Source organism: Dermochelys coriacea, chromosome 1 (genome assembly GCF_009764565.3).
Source record: "Dermochelys coriacea isolate rDerCor1 chromosome 1, rDerCor1.pri.v4, whole genome shotgun sequence".
Classification (NCBI taxonomy): domain Eukaryota; kingdom Metazoa; phylum Chordata; order Testudines; family Dermochelyidae; genus Dermochelys; species Dermochelys coriacea.
Window position 1 is genome coordinate 340,225,598 of NC_050068.2, and position 20,981 is coordinate 340,246,578.

The window sequence follows — 20,981 nt, forward strand, 5'->3', positions numbered from 1 at the left end:
TATGGAAGTAGCTGGAGATGTCTGAGGCGGAGATCTGGGGAGAGAATGATCAGAGGGAATAGTGTGGACAAGGGAGGCTTGGAGAACTGGAACATCTTGGTATGTGTCTCTCTACCCTGGCATCCTCAGGACTCTGATGAGGCAGAGGAAGCTCTGCTGGAAAAGGGATGATTGGGTACTGGTAGAGAATGGGGACTTGTTTTCCCCCACAACTCATCTCATCCTGGTGCATCAGGGAGATGGGATGGGGGACTCTAGTTCTCCATCAACAAATGAGATGGGACAGTTGAGTGAGCTAACTAGGCAGTGACTTATAGGGTCCGTCCTTACCTAATAGTTTCAGCACATCCAGTATTCCTGGGATAGGGAGCCTGTCAAGTATGTTATTTGCTCTGCTGGACTACGCACAGCTCTTCAGCTCTGAGGTGCCTCTGTCAAAGCCATGGAGCATCTGACAGAAGTGTGAGAGTCCCCTGCTTTGGAGATCTCAATTCCTCCCCTTTGGGAACCCTATTATTCTCTCCTCCCCTGCCCCATCCCTCCCAGCCTGCTTGAATGAGCCTGGGTTTGTAGCATAGAGGAAATATGCACACACTGCTGTTCATTGTCTCTTGCTTCCCTCCCTCATCTTGAAGTAAGAATCAGGTTAGATAGGCCTTCTCTCCCCATTTTTCAGATTCCCGTTGAAAGGAGAAAGAGATTAAGAGAAGTTTCCCAATCAGATGTATGCTCCGGTGGGAGTAAAAGTGTGAAAGCACTTTCCACTTGGTTTCCTTCTTCCGAAGGAGAGGTGTCGGACTGAGGGAGACCGCCCTATGCTGTTTCTTCTCATGATAGAAATCATACTTCTCTTCAGTGTGTAACCCACGTTTATACAATGTTGCTCTAACCCCCTTCTAGGGGCTAGTCCATATACAGGGCTACAGCCTTTGTCTGCAGAAGCTGGATTCTTTAGGTCAGGCAGTAGGGGCTCTTCCTTTTACATCCAGAGGTCCCTGGTTCAGGCCTTGCTGCTGCCCACTCATCCTGGAGTGTCACTTTAAAGCAGAAAGGAGGATTGGATTTATACCAAGTTCTCACCAATGGTAGTGAAATAGGACAAGTGTCCAATCCTAGGTCTCCCTTGGGAAGGGAGCCGGCATATTCTTTAAGGGAGTGAGGTGTGCACTGGATATGCGTGTATTTGAGTGTTTGATGTATCACAAAGGAAGGGGGGGCTTGCTATTTAGGAGTAAATATCTCTGAGGAATGATAACCCATGGAGGTACAGGGCATGTATCTCTACCATGAGGAAATTAGTTGGAATACAAGTCATACTCCACAGTAGACAATGCAGATCTTCAGAGTAGCAGCCATGTTAGTCTGTATCCGTAAAAAGAAAAGGAGTACTTGTGGCACCTTAGAGACTAACAAATTTATTAGAGCATAAGCTTTCGTGAGCTACAGCTCACTTCATTGGATGCAATGCAGATGTTGTTTGTTAAAAGGTGCGACTCTTGAGCCAATAATCGTTTGTTTTCAGAATTTCTTTTGCTCTTACTTTTGGGTAGCCAAAGTACCACGGATGTGAAAAAAATAACTATTTTTTAACATGGGGTGAGCTGCTACTTAGGTAAGATCACTGCAAACAAAGCTAACTGTGTTTTATTGCTGGATGGTGGGGGAGGAGACTTTGATTTTCTTTTATTTCTGCCTTAGTAGCCTGGGAAATTCTCTGTATGTGTGGTATATTTTTGTTTGGGGTGAGTGGAAATATTACTCACTTTTTTAACAAAATAAATATAAAATACCTTTATCCTAATCCTCAGAAATCTAGCAGATTTGTCTCTTGTTATCCTTAGCTGAGTAAGTCTGATGCCTCATTTGTTCTTCATATGAATTTCACAAGCCTTTGATTTTTCTTCACTCTGATGTTCATTTTGGTTTTTCTAATCACTGTCTTCAGGCAATAATATTTTTCTACAGGCTCTCTGCATTCTCTTGACATTTAACCTTGCTCAAACCATGTCTGTCTGATTCTGCTACTTGCATGATCTTTAGCCTTTTTATTTATTTATTTATTTATTTTTTACATAAACTTGTCAAATTACTATATGCCATGTAGCAATGCATAGAAAAGCTAGTCTGGGCATGTAAGCATCCATTAGAGTCTAGGGGAAAAAAATGTTTGTTTTATTTTTTTTTCCTCAACTAAAATTGGAGAGAAATACTACTTCCTTTCTTATATTCTTGCACAGAGCAAATTTAACATCTTTAATTGCTATGAACCAAAAACCATTTAAAAAGAACATAAAACTATAGCCTTCATCAGACTGCATCAGTATCAGTCATCCAAAAATAGCAGAGAGCTAATTAAGCTCAGCAGAATTCTCCATCTGTCAGTCTCTGTTAGTACAGGAAAATCCAGACACCCTGTTAGGGCAGGCTGTGGTCAGATATCAAAAGAGGTATTAACTTTGCCCAGCACTTAAAGTAATGCAAGTTTCCTCCTGGAACTGCATTCCCTTGGTTTCTTCTTGTGTGGCTTTAAACTCAGAACCAAAGAGCTCCCTTTCTTCAGAAGAAGGGCAGGGGGGTGAAGAGGCAGAAAAACGTTAAAAATATTTGGGGTTTGTTTGTTTGTTTAAATGGTTTGCCTATGTGTGTTGAGATGAAGCCATTAAATACTTAGTGTGAACATCCAAGTTCCAGGAGCACAATGAGATCACAATCAAGTTAGTTGCCATGGAGCTAGCCATAAAGCATAAACTCCACTGAAATGTCAAACACCAAAGCCAGGAATATTGTTCATAGAGCAGATTGCATATCTGGCAGAATCCTCTTGAGTCAGTCTGTGCAGGATGGCCTCTGCTAACCTGATGGAAGCTTTAGGAATGTGGAGTGCTTCAGAAGATGCCTCATAGTTTCAAGCCCCTCCTTTCATCAAGCCACCAGGAGGAGGACTACAAATGCTCACGTAGAGGCAAGCAACCCTTCTGAGATTTCTCCTCTGCATCCCCTCAAACAGTCTTAGCGGAAGAGAAAATAACATCGCCTGGGGCCATTGCAATGCAGTGAGGGGTACACGGCCATGGAACAACTTCTGAAATCTGCTAATGCACACTACCCCTAAGTCTGCAAGACTCCAGTCTCCATCCTCCTGATGGACCCTTTTGGAACAGGGTGTTGCTCTGTGGGTACTTTGCTCCGTAGATCAATGGGTAATGGAAGTAACTCATTGCGTTATGCCACTGAGTTAAAAAAAAACAAAAAAACTCCGCAACACAGATTCTTTACTTGCCCAGTTTCAAAAAATACTTTGAAATTCTCCTAAATTATGGGAATAACTTCCCACCTATTCTCAATTAGTCACAGAACCAGTAACAAAAATCAATGTGCTTCCAAGAAGCCAGCCTCCACCTTCTCTATAGACCTTAGGCAGTTCGGTGGAAACTGGATCCTGAATCTAAAGTTCCTGAACAAGTCAGTCAGGTCAGAATTCAAAATTTGAAGACCCTAAAGTCCGCTCTTGCGGCAACCTACCATCCATATTGTGATCCACAAAGCACAAAAGTGGCCTCAGAAATCATCCTGTGACCCAAATCTCACATTTCTTCATGTCTGTAAAGCCTTCAATGGAGCTACACCAATTTACAGTAGCTGAGAATTTCTCCTGAGGTCATCTAGTAGGCACTGCTTCACTTTTATATAGCCACTATTTCTGTCAAATTCCAACCTAGAATCTGTCATTTTACACTCTGTGTTTGTAGTAACCCTTGCTTTAAAGTTTGGCTGCCTCAGTTGCACCCTCATTTCTGGCTTTTCTGTGTGCAGAAAAATTAGTGGGAAGTTTGAATATCATGTTTTTCACAAGTTTTGTTTTTCAGTTTCATATTTTTCTATTAATTCTGCAGCCATGTATATAATATTTTAGTGATAATCTGCCAAAGGATGTATGCCATTAGCCGTAAATGTTAGACAGTGAAATGCATCTTACGACACTCATAAGGCAACAAAATTATGAAACTCTGCCTGATTTACTATTTCTAATGCTATGTATCTTTTATTGTTTTTTGTTTCAGAGGAATTGGGGATTTTTCACTTATATGTTTGGAGAAAACAAACGTAGCTATTTTTTTATTTTTGTATTGCACTTTATTTATTAACCAACTAATTTATTAAGGCTCCAGCCTTATTTATTAACCAGCTAAACCAAAATACATTTCTATCATGTGTTTCTTATAATTTTTCTAGTGCTTGTCTAATGTGTATTTTCTGATGTTTAAAAGAATAGTAGGGCATGGAATGGTGATATTTCCAGCAATTTTATATATTGCTTCTGCACTATTTAGAAATCTTTTATTGCTTGACCTCTTTAGCTTGCACATTTTTATATCACTGTAAATTAAATTATGATGCAGCTGGTGGTGGGTCACAGTTTTTTTGAACTGAATCTTTCAGTGCAAACTAGACTTTTTCTCAAGCAGTGTAAGAATTAGTGGTATAAAATATAATGTGACTATAACTAGAAAATGACTATAAAAAAGTCAACTTGCTTTGACACAAAACTACCCTGTAAGTCTGTTAAGCATTATTAATGAATGGCATTATTTTTATTCTAAATAAAAATGTTTATAAAGTGAGTTTTTGCTACCATCGGCACTGCAAACCTAATATAGTTACAGAAAAGCAAACTGTATATTCTCGTCTGCCTCATGCTCCATCAAAATTGCCATCCAAGTTATAACTCCAGAATCCCCTTTTGTTGATGATGGCATTTTGAGGAGCAAGAAGGTAGCCTGACTTTCTGATAGCAACTTGAACTTCTGGTACAATCAGTAACATTTTAAAAAGTCCGTTTGGACTTGTAAATGGAGCAAATAAGATGGAGAAAGTCACTGATGCTAAATAAACACAAAATACCAAGATGTCATTTTAACTGAATAATTTTTCTGACCCTTTACCATGCTTGAAAACTATATTAGAACAAAGTGTGTATATGCTTGTGCTGAAATTAAGGACTAGACTGTTATTCACCGGAGAGAGCACTTAAAGCACTTTACTCCAATTATATGTCTGTTATTCAATACAAGAAGCTGTTAGTGCCTACTGAAGCAATTCATCTGTAAAGTCTTGTAGTTGGGATTGATTTCCACTGGGTGGTGACAGAGACTTTTTAGATCAAGAGTAAATCAGTAGAATAAAAACCCTTTTAATGTGACTCTAATTTCAGATCATTTTAGGAATAGTCGTATTGTTTTCCTCCGTTTTTGCTGCTCTCTCTGGTTTTTGGTACTGATGCTGAATGGACTCCCTAACTTTAGTCACAGGACAAGCAAATCATTACATGCTTCCACAAAAAAATGGCACTGTATCAACTCTGTAGTCAGGGCCAGCTCTAGGTTTTTTGCTGCCCCAAGCAAAAAAAATGTTTGGCCACCCCCCTTTTTGGCTGGAATGCCGCACCTGGAAATGTGCTACCCCGGAAATGTGCCCATAGGCGCCAACTCCATGGGTGCTCTAGGACTGGAGCACCCCTGGGGAAAAATTGGTGGGTGCTCTGCTCCCACTGGCAGCTCCGCCCCCCGCCCCCCCACCCAAACTCACCTCTGCTCCGCTTCTCCTCCCTCCTTCCCTGGTGGACGGGGGGGGGGGGAGCACCCACCGGAGCAGGGTAAAGTCAATGCCTATGAATATGCCACCCCTGGAAATGTGCCACCCCAAGAACGTGCTTGCTTTGCTGGTGCCTAGAGCCGGTCCTGTCTATAGTTTCTCATGCAGAGTTTCTATCAGATTCCTTTTGAGGAAGGCCCAATAATTAAACCTTTTGTTTAGTTTCTTGGTATGTTAAAGGGGAGGAGGAGGAAGAAGAATACAATTTCACACCTCGCTATGCATCTAATAGTGGCAGGCTAAGAAAAATCCAGTTGCCCAGAAAGCTACAGAAAACAAAACCAGCACGTTTGGGCAATAATAATGATAATTATTACTACCAAAACAGCCACCGGCTGATAGTTTCCACTTCATATTTTCTGTTTTTTTCAGTTTCCCTATTAATATTATCTTTTGGTGCAAATGCATCTTAAAGAGAAGATTTGTTAACCTTTGTAAACTATATAAAAATACCCAGCCCAGAAACTACTGTTAACACGATAAAAATGTGCCCTGCAGTCAAACAAGTGAGTGTGCCTTGAATGTTCATAAACTCAATCTTTGGACCAGTGGTGGAAACAAATTCCAGTTAAGGCAGCAACACTGAGAACACTCTGTTGCTAATTCTTAGGTGTTCAGATCTGGGGACTCTTAGCAATTGAGCTTAAAAATTGCTGTTGAAGGGGTCAAGGTAAAAGCATGCCTGAGGCTGCAGGTGAAGCTTTAGGCTGAAGTGTGGTGGAACATGATGCAGAACTTGCAAGGGAATATTTGGCATGTTATTGTGACAAGTCATGAGATGTTTTATTTGCATACTTTTTCCTCAACAGAGGGGCTTGCGCACTCTCTCTCTGTTTCTATAGTTATTTGCTTGCTCTTTCACTCTGGGTATTTATTTTTATTTTTTTTCTCATTTTGCTTTTTTTAGAGGTGAGGATGTGAACCTGTTTTTCTTTTTCCTCTGTTCCTACCAGCACCCGACATCGTGGTCTTCCTGTTCGCTACTACCCCCCAAGTGTCTCCTGGTATTTTATCTCTGGCTTTTACACAACATTCATGTACATGATTTGCATGCTTTCTTTGTGAGTTTGAGCCCTATATATTTGCATTAATATGCATGGTGATGGCTGTGCAAATTATTCTTCCTGTTTTTATTTCATGTGCCTCAAAGGATTTCATTTTCTTTAATTTTAGGTTAATTTAAGAGCTCTTATTGTTTTCAAGGGCAATAAATTATTTTTGGCATTTAATGCAGTTGATAGCCCCCAAGAATGATTGTTTGTTGATTTCTAGTAGGAATTAAACACATTTTATAGCTTAAAACAAAGTGCTTTTTTTTTTTTTAAGGAGGTGGCAGTGGTTTGTAATATGCCTTTATGCTGCAAGATTCTTGTTAGTGGACCATGCCACTACCCCATCACTTTTGATGATGTCTTTAGTCCTGGTTGTGTTATGGTAAGAGGTGGGCAAACCTTAGTGAGTGTTAATCTGAGCATGACTGACCCTGGGGTTCAGGTATGTGTTTTCCTGCTTCGCCTGTTAGGGAAACTGAGCACAGCTAACAGAGTTTAATAAAATGGCTGTATCTAAAGGGTGGCCTGCAAATGCTTATTGACTGATCCAGACAAGACTTTCGATGTATGAGTGTGAGGCTAAATTAATTTGTGTTGTATGGAGGCTTTATGATGAAGATGTAAAGCGGTGTCTTTTTTCATCCTATATCTTATCTTTTGTTTTCTATGCAGACTCTAAACTCCAGTATCATCAAATCATAGAAAGCTAAAGCCTGGTATCACATTACTAGAGTGCCCACGGTTGTATCTTTCTAAAGAACAGTTGTAGGCTTGGAACATTTTGGCTGTTACTCTGGTCTTAGAATTCATTCTAAAGTTTAACAGCTTCACAACAGTGTTCCATAACTAATATTACTGTGTAGGGTTGTTCTGACATCCTTTTTATAACTATAATTCAGGTTATTGCATACATCATATAAACCACACACACCAATGCTAATGCACTCTGTTACTGTGAACTATGCGAGAAAGATTACAGAAAATAATCTTCAAAGCAATGTATATTCAATAAAAAATGTCTCCAATAGTCTCGCTTGGGTTTTATGAAAGCTTAAAGGTAATTAAGAGATCTTAAGTGTGTCAAATTTAAAAAAACAAAAACTTATTGTTCAACCAAGCACATATCAAAGGATTCCAATCTGCTCTGTGACTTTCTTCAAGACTGTAAGAGAAAGGAAAACAGTTGATGCTTTTAAATGTGTATATGCAAATACAGAAAGCATCGATGTAGGTACTGGAAGAACACTGGAATGCATATTTAAATATGAATGAAATTATTTTTTGTTTAAAAATAGATTGAATAGTTACATTTCAAGCATGGAAGACATTATTGACAAAGGAGGACCATTTTTTCTTAAGACGACGTTTATTACATACAAGCACATTAAATTATCTGTGTTAAAATTACATCATTATAGTAATTGGTTTCAGAGTAGCAGCCATGTTAGTCTGTATCCGCAAAAAGAAAAGGAGGACTTGTGGCACCTTTAGAGACTAACAAATTTATTTGAGCATAAGTTTTCGTGAGCTACAGCTCACTTCATCGGATGCATTCAGTGGAAAATACAGTGGGGAGATTTATATACAAAGAGAACATAAAAAAATAGGTGTTACCATACACACTGTAAAGAGAGTGATCAGGTAAGATGAGCTATTACCAGCAGAAGAGTGGGGGGGGAAAAAACCTTTTTTAGTGATAATCAAGGTGGGCCATTTCCAGCAGTTGGCAAGAACGTCTGAGGAACAGCGGGGGTGGGGGAAGGGGTAGGGGAATAAACATGAGAAATAGTTTTACTTTGTGTAATGACCCATCCACTCCCAGTCTTTATTCAAGCCTAAGTTAATTGTATCCAGTTTGCAAATTAATTCCAATTCAGCAGTCTCTTGTTGGAGTCTGGTTTTGAACTTCTTTTGTTGAAGAATTACCACACAACAGAACCACTAACCCAGGAACCTATCCTTGCAACAAAGCCTGTTGCCAACTCTGTCCACATATCTATTCAGGGGACACCATCATAGGGCCTAATCACATCAGCCACACTATCAGAGGCTCGTTCACCTGCACATCTACCAATGTGATATATGCCATCATGTGCCAGCAGTGCCCTTTTGCCATGTACATTGGTCAAACTGGACAGTCTCTACGTAAAAGAATAAATGGACACAAATCAGACATCAAGAATTATAACATTCAAAAACCAGTTGGAGAACACTTCAATCTCTTTGTAACTTGATTACAGACCTAAAAGTTGCAATTCTTCAACAGAAAAACTTCAAATAGAGATGCCGAGAGACTGCTGAATTGGAATTAATTTGCAAACTGGATACAATTAACTTAGGCTTGAATAGAGACTGGAAGTGGATGGGTCATTACACAAAGTAAAACTATTTCCCCATGTTTATTTCCCCCCCGTCCCACAACTGTTCCTCAGACGTTCTTGTCAACTGCTGGAAATGGCCAACCTTGATTATCACTACAAAAGGTTTTTTCCTCCCGCTCTCCTGCTGATGATAGCTCACCTTAAGTGACCACTCTCGTTACAGTGTGTATGGTAACACCCATTGTTTCATGTTCTTTATGTATATAAATCTCCCCACTGTATTTTCCACTGAATGCATCTGATGAAGTGAGCTGTAGCTCACGAAAGCTTATGCTCAAATAAATTTTAGTCTCTAAGGTGCCACAAGTGCTTCTTTTCGTTTTGCGAATACAGACTAACATGGCTGCTACTCAGAAACCTGTCATTATGCAATTATGTAATCGAGTGACCAAATAGATTGAAGTGTTCTCCGACTGGTTTTCAAATGTTATAGTTCTTGACATTTGATTTGTGTCCATTTATTCTTTTACATAGAGACTGTCCAGTTTGACCAATGTACATGGCAGAGGGGCATTGCTGGCACATGATGGCGTATATCACATTGGTAGATGTGCAGGTGAACGATCCTCTGATAGTGTGGCTGATGTGATTAGGCCCTATGATGGTGTCCCCTGAATAGATATGTGGACATAGTTGGCAATGGGCTTTGTTGCTCTTACAACAACCCAAACTCGTTACGGATCACCTGAAAGTTGCAAACTACTTAACAGCATATAAAACCAAGATCACTTCTATATTTCACTATCTAATGTTACACAAACTTTTTTTTGAAGCTCATATTGTATGTGTTTACTTCCCAATTCAGATTTCATTCTTATCATTAAAATAGACAGTTTAGTATTACACAGAAGTGCTTCATTTTTCTGAAATGCTGCACTCCTTAATTTAAAAAATTTAATTGAGACAAATAAGATGGGAAAAACTAACGACATATGGCTCTAGTGTTGGGAATATTTATTAAGGGTGAAATTCACCCCTGTGCAGAAGACAAGCACAAGGTTTTAAGTTCTGCATACACCCTAGTTGGAGGGCATAAGTGGGACATAAATGATTTAAAGGTTTTGCAGAGCCTCTGTAGGGAATGAATTCCACCCCAAAAAGAATATGAGACAGTTTTTTAACTGTGTGATGAAGTGTTCAGTATATTGTCTTGGAAAGCCATCTTTATGAAGAAATCTCTCCGCATTCTTAAAGCACCTGTCATCATAGTTTCTGTGTACTCTACATGGATTGTGTTAAAAACAAAACAAAACAAACAAAAAAAACCAGAACAATGCAGAACAACAGTCAGTTCTTTCTTACTGATCATGTCATCTGTGTGATTTGCTGATTCAGGTTTTCTAAGACATTTGCCCCTTCATAGTTTTTCCTCTCTCTTTTTCTTTCTCTGTCTTGGAAATTTGTAGGAAAACAATTCTAACTTAACTTTATTTTCTTAATCTTCAACTTGAAAGTTTCACTTATCTTCTTTTGAAATATAACTCTAACAGAGTGGCACGATCTACCACTCTGCATAGGGATGCTGGACTCTTCTGTGACCTATCAGGTTAGCAGGAGTTAGTGCCCTGCATAAATGAGCTGAGTGAATTCTGCTGACTCTTTGTGGCAGGAAGCTTGTTAACTTTGCCAAGTTATGAGACCTTCTGATTAGTGTGTAACTAGTGATAGACACGGGAAAACTTAAGAACAGTCAGGCTGGAAGGATTAAGTTTAGGCTGATGATTGTTTTAAATTACCAGTGCAGCAAGACTTCAGGCAGGGGTAAGTTTGACCTCACACAGCACTGTAGACTTCATTTGGAGCAGATTGAAAATGACCATGAGCATACAATAAGCATGAAACTGGCATTACTTAGGCATGTAACAAGCAGAGACTTCTCTGTTAAACTCTCATTTTGTTACTTTGTCATCTCTCCCACCCTCATCATGTTTCTGTTTTGTGCACCTGTCGCCTTCTGCCTGACACCTAGACTGTAAATTCTGTTATTTGCCTATGCAGAATCTAGCATGATGTGGCCCTGATCCTTGATGGCAGTTCCTATGTGCTATCCAATGATGATCTCAGTTTCTGCCATCCCCCTCTAATGAGAATCAGCTGTCAAAGATTTAACTCGTATTATTGTTTGTACAATGTCCATGACGCGATTAATACTTCTAAGCACTATATTTTAGAGAGACAAGTATATCTGAGTGTTTGTTCAGATGCACTGTACAGACATGCAAAATGAATTGTTCATACAAATAACTGGTGCCGATGAGATGTTAACTTTTAACTTTAGAGTTTCGAGTGATAGACGAAAGTTGCATGGTCCTGTGTCTCTACTGCCTCAATGAGGATCAAAATACTAAATTATTTCTCTACCAACCATTTTACATAACTTTTCTACATAATTTTTCAGGAAAACCAGGGCTTTTTTTCCTGTCCTTTTACTTAGTAAGCTGATATGATAGAGTTTATTTGGCTATGCTGTCTGATTTTTAAAAGTTACAGGCAAATTTTCAAACAGATTGTGTGGAGATGCATTTAAAAATTACATACTTAACTTTTTTCTATTTATAATATGAAAGAAATTGCTGTGCATAGGGAAGCTACAATTTTATGAGGTGTAGAAATAAGATTAAATATTTACCAGTATAAAATAAATATTTACCAGTATTAATTTAGAAGGGGGAAATAGCTATGACTGCTGAAAGGAAAGCGTAATTTGAGCAGAAATGTTGGTATAAATAGTCATATGGGCATTATCAGACAGGCTGTATAGTTATCATTTCTCTGTTTATAATTGTCTTTTACATGGCTGCAATCTGGAATATTGTGTCCCCCTTAAGAGACTGACATTAAAACACTGAATAACGTAAGATATGTTGTGCTCATAACCAAAAGAGAACTCTCCATTTATATACTGCTCTTAAGTAAATGCTGTTGTCTTTCACTGCCATCTTAGAACAGAAATATCCGTGTTCCCATTTGGCATTCAGATTCTATGGTGCTGGAGACCCTAGTAGTACCTAGATATTTAAATAAATTCTCTTCTAACTACAATGACCATAAAAAGAACTGAAGTTAAAAAATGAAGGTGGTAAGCATAATCTTTTAGGTATACTGTACTTTATGAAAAGAGGCTGATTGGCTGATACAGTAGTTACACTTAAATGCTTTATCTAATGTAACCATTAGTCCATTTTAGTGACCTTACTGTTCAGTGTTTAACAAAAATTTTTGTTTAAAAAATAAAAGCTCCTGTATACTTTGGGTGTGTATAGCTACGCTGGGTACCCATTTTTCTTGTGTTTTGAAGTCTCTTGGCCTTGTGTTTCACCTTGCATGGTATAGTTGTCTAGCATAACTGCACACCTGATTGCCTACTTATACTAACAAAGTTAAGAAACAAGAATTTATATGATTAATTTATTTCTGACTTCTCTTGGGTCGTTAGGGGGTGTGTGTGTGTGAGAGAGAGAGTGAGTGATATAAAGGGCTTCAAAAATTTGCCAGACAGCTGCAAGCCAGTGGTCTAAACCTAATAAGTATATTTCAATAAGGAAGAAGTAGGAGCTCAAGGATAATGGCCTTGTTAGAAACCCAGCATCTCACCTTCAACTTCTGAGAAGCAGGATGGGGCTGGGATTCTTACCAAGGTTTTGTCCCTCAACCCGTTAGGACTCAAGGTAGAAGGTCACTAATAAAATTGAAGTCTTCCTTCTCTATGTATCTTCTGGAAGGGAGAAACTGCTATCTCTTTCCCCTTCCTCCAGAGCCTCTTAACTGCTTCAGTGGAATGGGACTTCACTAATCTACTCCTGCTCATAAGGTTTTTGTGGGGATGAAGAGGTTTCCCTCTATGAATACTCCAGTACTCCACTGCTAATTGCTTTCCCAAGCAGCAGTCATGTAAAAATGACATGACACATCTCAAAAAGAAAAGGAGTACTTGTGGCACCTTAGAGACTAACAAATTTATTAGAGCATAAGCTTTTGTGAGCTACAGCTACAGCTCACAAAAGCTTATGCTCTAATAAATTTGTTAGTCTCTAAGGTGCCACAAGTACTCCTTTTCTTTTTGCGAATACAGACTAACACGGCTGCTACTCTGAAACATGACATATCTCAGTTTCACTTCTTTCCACAATGTTCAATATAACAGTGGTAAAACAGACCAGGATCTTGTTAATTGCACTCTAGTGCTTGGGAAAACTCTGAGCAGCAGGATAGCTGCTGCAGACTCAGGGAGGCAATCAATGCAGTATTGAGTGCATATTTAGTTCTTCTAGTATCTTTGCAACTGTAAAAGATAGGAATTTAGACAAAGTATACCTAAAATCATATTTAGGCACTTAAATAAGTGGCCTGATTTTCAAAGCTGATAAACTCCTATCAAAGCTATATAAAATATGTGTATATGTCCATAAATATGTACGTAATATATGGACCAGAACAAAAACCCTAGATCCAAATATAACTGAACTTTGGATCTGAGATCTAAATCCAGAGTTGAATTTGGCTGTCTGGACCTTTGTCTTTTATGTATTTTGTTTTATTTTGTTGGGGTGTGTGTGTGTGTGCCTTTGTGTGTGTGTTAAACTGACACACAGAGTTCCAAATGAAGAAGCCTCAATTTACTTTATTTCTTCTTTTTTAGGTAAAGAAGATGAATTTCCAAAGAAGCCATTGGGACAAATTCCATTGGAACCTCAGCCTGCCATGCTTAATCTTACTCGTATGCTCAATGGACAGAGCAACACTAGTATTTCAAGAACACAGACAGCAAGAAGGACAGAAAGGAGACTATCTCCTGAAAAAGTACAAGAAAATTCACCAAATAACCGAAGAAGAATTAATTTACTGGAAAGGAAGCCTTCTTTAAAACAACAAAAGCCTGGACCAGTAGACCAGAGTGGGCTATCTAAGAATGACGTAAATATCAGAAAAAAGCCTCAGTCAACAGTACAAGACAATTCTAGACAATATAACAATGCAGCTGCTAACCAAAATTCTAATGCTACTTCAGATTCAAGAAGGGAATTTGTACCTAAATGGAATAAACCTTCAGATATCAAAGTTATTGAAAAGACTACAAAACTTACTGTGGAGATAAAAGGTAGGTCAGTAAACCATGCTATTTCAGGTACGCCACCAAGTCCTGGTAAATCACAGCCATTGAATGTAAAGCAAAAGATGAGAGATTTGGATGTTGATGAAGGTAAGCGAGGGTCTAACGCATCGCAGTATGACAATATTCCAGGTGTTGACCATGAGAATCCTGTTGAGGAGATGCTAGAAAGAGCTCATCCGCAAATTCCCAGGAATGTAACATACTCTAGTAGTCCTAGAAAGCAAGGTGCAAAAATTCCTGGCCCACTAAAAATATCCAACAATTATGCCATCAGTTCCCAACCGAGAAGCCCAAGATATTCATCTCAGTCTGATGGGTCAGATCACAGATCAAGTGTTAAACAACCACCACCATCTTATAGTAACCCATCTATGTACCATGGAAACACTCCAAAGCATGCCTCCAGCGCAATTAGTGCAAGTTTTATACCTTCACAGTATAATCATGGGAATCGAACCAACACTTCTGGTAGACCATATGATATCTTTTCAACAGATTTTTCTCCAGATATACCACATATGAACTCCTATCCTGCCAATCGCCAAAATCCTATTTCTCCACCTTCTAGTCGAATAGAAGTCTTACCTGTTGATGCCTATCCTGGCAACTCTAGATCATCTGCAGGTGTCAAATTTATAATTCCTCCAGTGGATTATTTGCCAGACAACAGAAAGAGGCTGGATGCAGTTTATATGTATAGACATGAGATATATGGGCAGCCCTGGAAACAAGATGCTAACCAAAGCCATTTGGGTAATTTACAGAAGTATCCAGCCTTTCAGCCAACACCTATTCAGGACCATAATCTTCCAACTGTTTCCGTGGATAGTCCAATAAGATATAGGACTTCACCAACCTTGGAAGAACATGGTTCAGCACAATATCAATATTCAGGCCCACCAGCCCCTGCCCAACACTACAGAAACCAAAATGATGGGATGTCTATGCATGAATCAGTGCTTCTGTGAGAATCAATCAATGCTAACGAAAGAGCAAGAGCTGAAAACATTAGATATATATTGCTGTGTTTATAATTGTCCAAGTCAGTATTTTATAAAGAATGTGGGCAGTTCATGCAATTCTCTGATAAAGTAGTAACATTATTTCAAAGCAGTTTTAAACTTTGGCTGAAAGGTAGTTGAGTTTTTAAACTTGCATTGAACCTGTTGAAAGGGATCTGATGCACATAAACATAGCAATAGTGGTAGAGTCATCTGCAAATTGTGTCTAACACTACCATGTTTCTGAAATTTAAATAATTTGCACAGAGCTATGATCTTTCTGCCTAGCAACTGTAACACATTTGCAAGCTGTATTTTGACTGACATTAGAATGCAGTAAGTGTGCTTGTGCAAGTACACAACCATTTACATGGAGAAGAACTAAAGAGACTAAAATGTAGATGCATTTACTCTTGGGCTAGGTTAGTGAAATACTTTTATTTCAGTTTAATTATTTTCTTTGTAATTTATTTGATAAATGACCCATTCATTTTGGATGGCCTTCCCTGTCTTTGTATACAAACTGCCTCAGTAACCCAGGATCTGATTGAAGTTGGAGAGATACTCTGGGTTGTTAATGTAATCTTACATGGGATGCTATTTCCCAGTTAATCTCCATTCCTTTGGCTGCTATTTTGCCTTTCCCTCAGCCAGAAGGAACAGACAAGCAAAACCATGGAGCCAAAAAGGGTATCACTCTATTCTGGCCCACAAATGGTGCTTAAAATCAGGGCAGTCTGAGCGTAGCAAGTCTTTAGGGTATGGGTGAACTTTCAGCACGGAATCTGTACCTTTGTACCCAAATCCAATGTTGCAAAGCAATGCTTTGTGTTCCCATTTAAGTCCTCTGAACTATTTGAGCACAACGTATACAATGCTAGAAGCAGAAACTGTGTTGCATTCTCATGGTGTGCAGCTTCCCATGGGGTCTAACTTAGCAAACCAGTCATAGTGTGAGCTGGATTACCAAACAGTCCTCTTATTGGTACAAGAGAATTGCCCGTCACTTGAAAATTGGGGGCAGAATATGGGGATTGTGTAGCTATTTTGACCCTCTTTGTGTGACGTAGGGTTGCCAACCCTGCAGGATTGTCATGGAGTCTCCAGGAGTTAAAGATGAATCTTCAATTAAAGATTGTCATGTGATGAAATCTCCAGGAATACATCCAACCATAATTGGCAAACCTAGTGCTATATGCATGCATTCAGTGCTCTTTCCCACGAGCTCGATAATGTCAGTTCAATGACATGTTTTGCTTTTGCCCTCCTTTTTCCAGAAAGCAATAGGTTCATATCCAGGGTTGGGCAAGTGCTGCTGCACTGTCAGGCTATTGAGAGATTATGCGATGGGCAACCCTGACTGTTAATAAGAAGCTTAATAGACTCTTTGTAATTAAATATTTTTTTAAATTAGTGTTTGCAGCCTTTTGTACTCTACATTCTCCTCGGCTTTCATCCACTGTGAAAAGAAAAAAATTGCAGATTAAGTGGCGTACTTGGGGTGCAGGCTTGTGAGCTGCTGAATGTAGGAATTACTAAGCACTCTGAACTCTCACTGAAGTTAATGAGAGCTGAGGGTGACAGGCCTCTTGCAAGACTGAGTCCTTAGAGCTTTTAACAGAAAAGATTTATAATACTTAAATACCAAAACACTGGTAGGTTCTGGGACACTTAAAAATCAGTCTTTGTTTGGGGAGGTTTTTGTCATTTGCATTTTCTTGGGGTGAGTTAGTTGAGTACATTGAACACTAGAAAATAGATAAATTTTTCTGTTAAAGAAGGAGCTGTAGTGCCTATTCTTGCTGCAGGTTAGCCGTCTAGGTTTTAAGGTACAAAAGTCAATTTAAAAAAAAAATGGAAGTAACATTTAGTATATTTCACACACTTCTTTTGTGTATATAATGAGCGGTGTAATTTTTAATGAACTGGGCAGTTTTATATTTTAAAGATTGCAAACTGCAGTGAAGTAACAGTAGCTAAGCACTACACTGAAAAACTCTAAACTGAAATTGAGATGATGAATATTACTTGGGCTTACCTTGGTTCTGATTGCTTATAGCAGCTTAGCAATGTATGTATATAATGTGGTTAAGTGTAATAATCACAAAGTTTTAACCATGGTTCTGTGATTCATAATAAATAAAGCTGTACAATTTACTTTGTGCTAGCAGCCTGGGACTGCTCCAAAATATGTATCAACACTAGTAAATACTGTAGATTTTTATATATAAAATATATACACACTATTTTCTTATGTCATCTGCAACAGTTTTTTAACTGTGTATTCTATTTTGATGTGGTTGCATTTTTAACATGTATAATAATAATAATAGTAGTAATAATAATAATAATAATAAAGTCTATGTTGTGTCTTTTTTACCATGTTTGATTATGCTTGTAGGCAAAAGCCATAATTCTGGTCTTCCCTGGATAAACTATTATTTTTTAAAAATTAATGATATACTCTTGTATAATGTATGCCCTATTTAATTTGTCTGTATGTGTTTTCTTTCAGACTGAGCAATATCAATATAATTCCTAAAATGCCTTGTCATTGTTTCAGAAGTTACAGCGTATTGATTATGGTCTTCTTCATTGCTAAACATAGCCCTCAGTAATGGCTTTAGAAACAAGGAGTCTGAACTGTCATAACTTTCCTGCCCTATTCCAGTGTTCTCACCCTATATCTGTCAACAACAGTGGACTTATTGACATGATAGGCCTATAAAAGTTTACTAATCAGACTGAAAAATATAATTTTACTAAGGATTTATATAGCAGAGTGATCTGTACTGTGCTAAAGAGAAACTGGCACATCATAGTTTATAGAATAAAAGTCTTATTTATGGGTAAACTTCATCTGCCAATTTAAGGTAAATGCATTGCAAGCATCAAAGGAATTATTCATGTTAGTTACCAAAAAGCTCAATATTACAGGCAACAGTAGGAGACAACTCTATCTGTAGCTTGCAGTAAGAAACAATTCTGCATTGGCTGGTGTATTGGTTTAAATGTCCTGATTGGAGCTTTTCCTTCTCTGCTTTTTATAATTCTAAAACGTGCAAACAATAAATATAGCTCCATAAACAAATTTAGGGCCCATTTTTTCCTTCAGTAACAATGGTGAATTCAGTGGGAGTTGTATCCCCATAATTGAGAGCAGAACTGAGCCTTTATGGTAAAAGTAAAACATATCCCAACATCCCTCACAAAAATAAATTTAAAAGTGTCAGCACTGATGCTGAGGCGCTTAGCAGCTCCTGGGCCATGACTTAGGAGAGCTGTCTGAATGTTAGTCAAAAGTACACCCTTGAAGTGAACCACTCAATAATTCCAAAATTAGATTTGAACAGTAAACAACATCAAAATGTCAAAAAGGCAGAACAGCCTGGCGAAGAAGAGAGGTAAATCCCTTTGATTCCCTGTGGAACACATGTACATTTTCCAAGAAGATTTTTTTTAAAAGATTCCTACTCTGAGTTTCACATTATCCTAGATATGACTTTGAAATTGGACTTGCAAATTATAGATTTTTTTTCTCCCCCGTGAGTCCCATTACACTGCCTGCACAGTATATGCCACCAAATGCCCACCTTTTCTTTTCCAGCAGTGTGTATTCTGCTGCCAGTACTTCAGTAAGGAAAAGACCCTTCTTACAGTTCTGTAAACATGGCATGCTTATGAAGATCTGTGAATGTAGCGTACTTAAAGTTTAACATTTTAACCTTCGTGGTTTTCTTAGAGTTTTTCCTTTTTAGGGGATGTCAAGCCAACGCAAATGCTTTTCAATGCACTGTCACAACAAGGAGATAGCTAGATCAATAACAAAAAATCAGAACCATGATGGCAGTAATTTGAACATGGCCTTTAAAATGGTTGCCACATCTAACAGGCATGAGGAAAGAAACTGTTTTGGGGCTGCTTTGTGCCAAAAGGAATTTTTTCCTGGAACAAAGAACCTGATTTCTCCTGACTTTCTTGGTCCCTCCACTGCCTAGCGTTGACTAGTTTTGTTTGTACTTATATTGTAATGCATCAATAGAAAACCACTCATGCTTTTTACAGGTACAAAAATTAGAGAGTTTGAATCTTCTGAGAACCAACATTTCATCCTCTGGCTTTTGACACTGATTTTGAAATTGGTTTGTTCTGCTTGTGTTGTTTGGGTAGGTCAGACAAAACTAAGGTGTGCTGAACTTCATTTTTCTTTTCTCCCTTCATTCTGATAACCTCCCTTGACCCATTCTCTGGAGTTTCCTGAACAACTGTGTTCCATTCTTACTCATCTACTGCTATTCATTGGTAATGCTGTCAAGATGGTTAAGACAACAGAGTTTATCATGTGTCTCTTCAGCTTTTTCCAGACAATGTCCAAAGCAAAACTGTATTCTGTGCATTGAATGCATTTATCCCCAGGTCTTAATGATAAAAGTTTTATTTAGGGGCACGGTTACATATTATACATGTTCTAAGCTTCTCTTGTTGTGGAAACTTTTTTTAAGGGGGTTTTAAAGACTTTCTGAAGTGCATGTAAGTAAGAGAGAGAGAGTGTGAAATATTGGTGGTAATCTCTGAAGATCATGTTACACTGCAAAAATACAAAAGAGGTAGGGACAAATTCTTTCTTGGATATGTATGCACATTTCCCTTCACCACTCCACTTATTGTCTTTGTTTCATCTTTTTGCCTCCCTCTCTTGCCACTTTAGCTCTGACTGTGATGCCGGTCTGTCTGCTTTTTTTGTCCAAGAACTCTTTTAGAACAGTGGCTAAAATGATGCTGCATAGGGAGACAACACATTAGAGGTGAGATTGGAGTTATGGAAACTGCTAAGGATATTATCTGGGTCTCTCCCTCCATATTTAGCAATGCAGGTGCAATTCAGAAGGGGAATCAACTGGATAAAAGGTATGTCAGCCTTCTTAATGGATATTAAGATATTCAGTATAGTCTGAATTTGCAACGCCTTTTCTTTTTGGAAGATATGTGTTCAAGATAATTATGAACAGGTGTCTTCCCCACCATGCTCCAAATGCAGTCGACGCAATGGTTATTTTTATTCACAAAAAGAACTCCAAGTTCAATGAGACAAAATCCAGGTCAAGCCCATGCTTGTCTATTCCTGGTGTTTCCTCTCAAGGGCTGTTCAGCCCACGCCTTTGATCCTCTGTTTTAAGAGCGACATCTGCCTCTGCTAGCAGTTAATGAGCCACCTGCAAAGATTGAATCAGAAAACCATATTTTAACATTTTCCATCATCATCACCACCTACTAGGTAGGGAGGGCCTTTGAGGCAAACAGCCATCCTGTTATACAAACCTTGTAACTGTGGAATCCAGCACAAGCATCAGGTGAAGTGGATACTTAGTGAAGATTATGCCTGAGTACCTGCAATAATTTGAGTTTTGATCATAAGTTGTAAAGAAGATGGCCTGAATTTTCAAAAGTGACTAGCAATTTTTGGTTGCCTTCAATTTTTGGGAGCCCAACTGGAGACCACCTTTTGGGGACCTGTTTTTCATAACACGCTGAGCACCTACCCTCTGAAATCAGGCACCCTGATGTGCAGGATCATTCACTTAAAAAAAATCGGGCAGTGGGTCCATTTTGGAACCCATGTGAGTGTAAGGGCTTGTCTACACTCAAAACACTGCAGCGGTGCTGCTGTAGCACTTCCGTGAAGACGCTATCTACACTGACAGGAGTTCTCCCATCAGCCCAGGTACTCCACCTCCCCAAGAGGCAGTACAAAATTCCTCCATTGACCTAGCACTGTCTACCC

The 20,981-nt window shown here is 38.7% G+C and overlaps 1 protein-coding gene across 5 annotated transcripts in view; it reads left to right on the forward strand.

The window, feature by feature from the left end:
- Positions 1 to 17,578, forward strand: part of USP6NL (USP6 N-terminal like) — a 230,798-nt gene extending 213,220 nt beyond the window's left edge. For all 5 annotated transcript variants that reach the window (XM_038397301.2, XM_038397294.2, XM_043498623.1 and 2 more), the window contains one exon: positions 13,725 to 17,578. In XM_038397301.2, coding sequence (XP_038253229.1) covers positions 13,725 to 15,166 — 1,442 coding nt within the window. In that variant the 3' untranslated portion in view covers positions 15,167 to 17,578. The remainder of the gene's footprint in view (positions 1 to 13,724) is intronic.
- Positions 17,579 to 20,981: the final 3,403 nt, after the last annotated feature.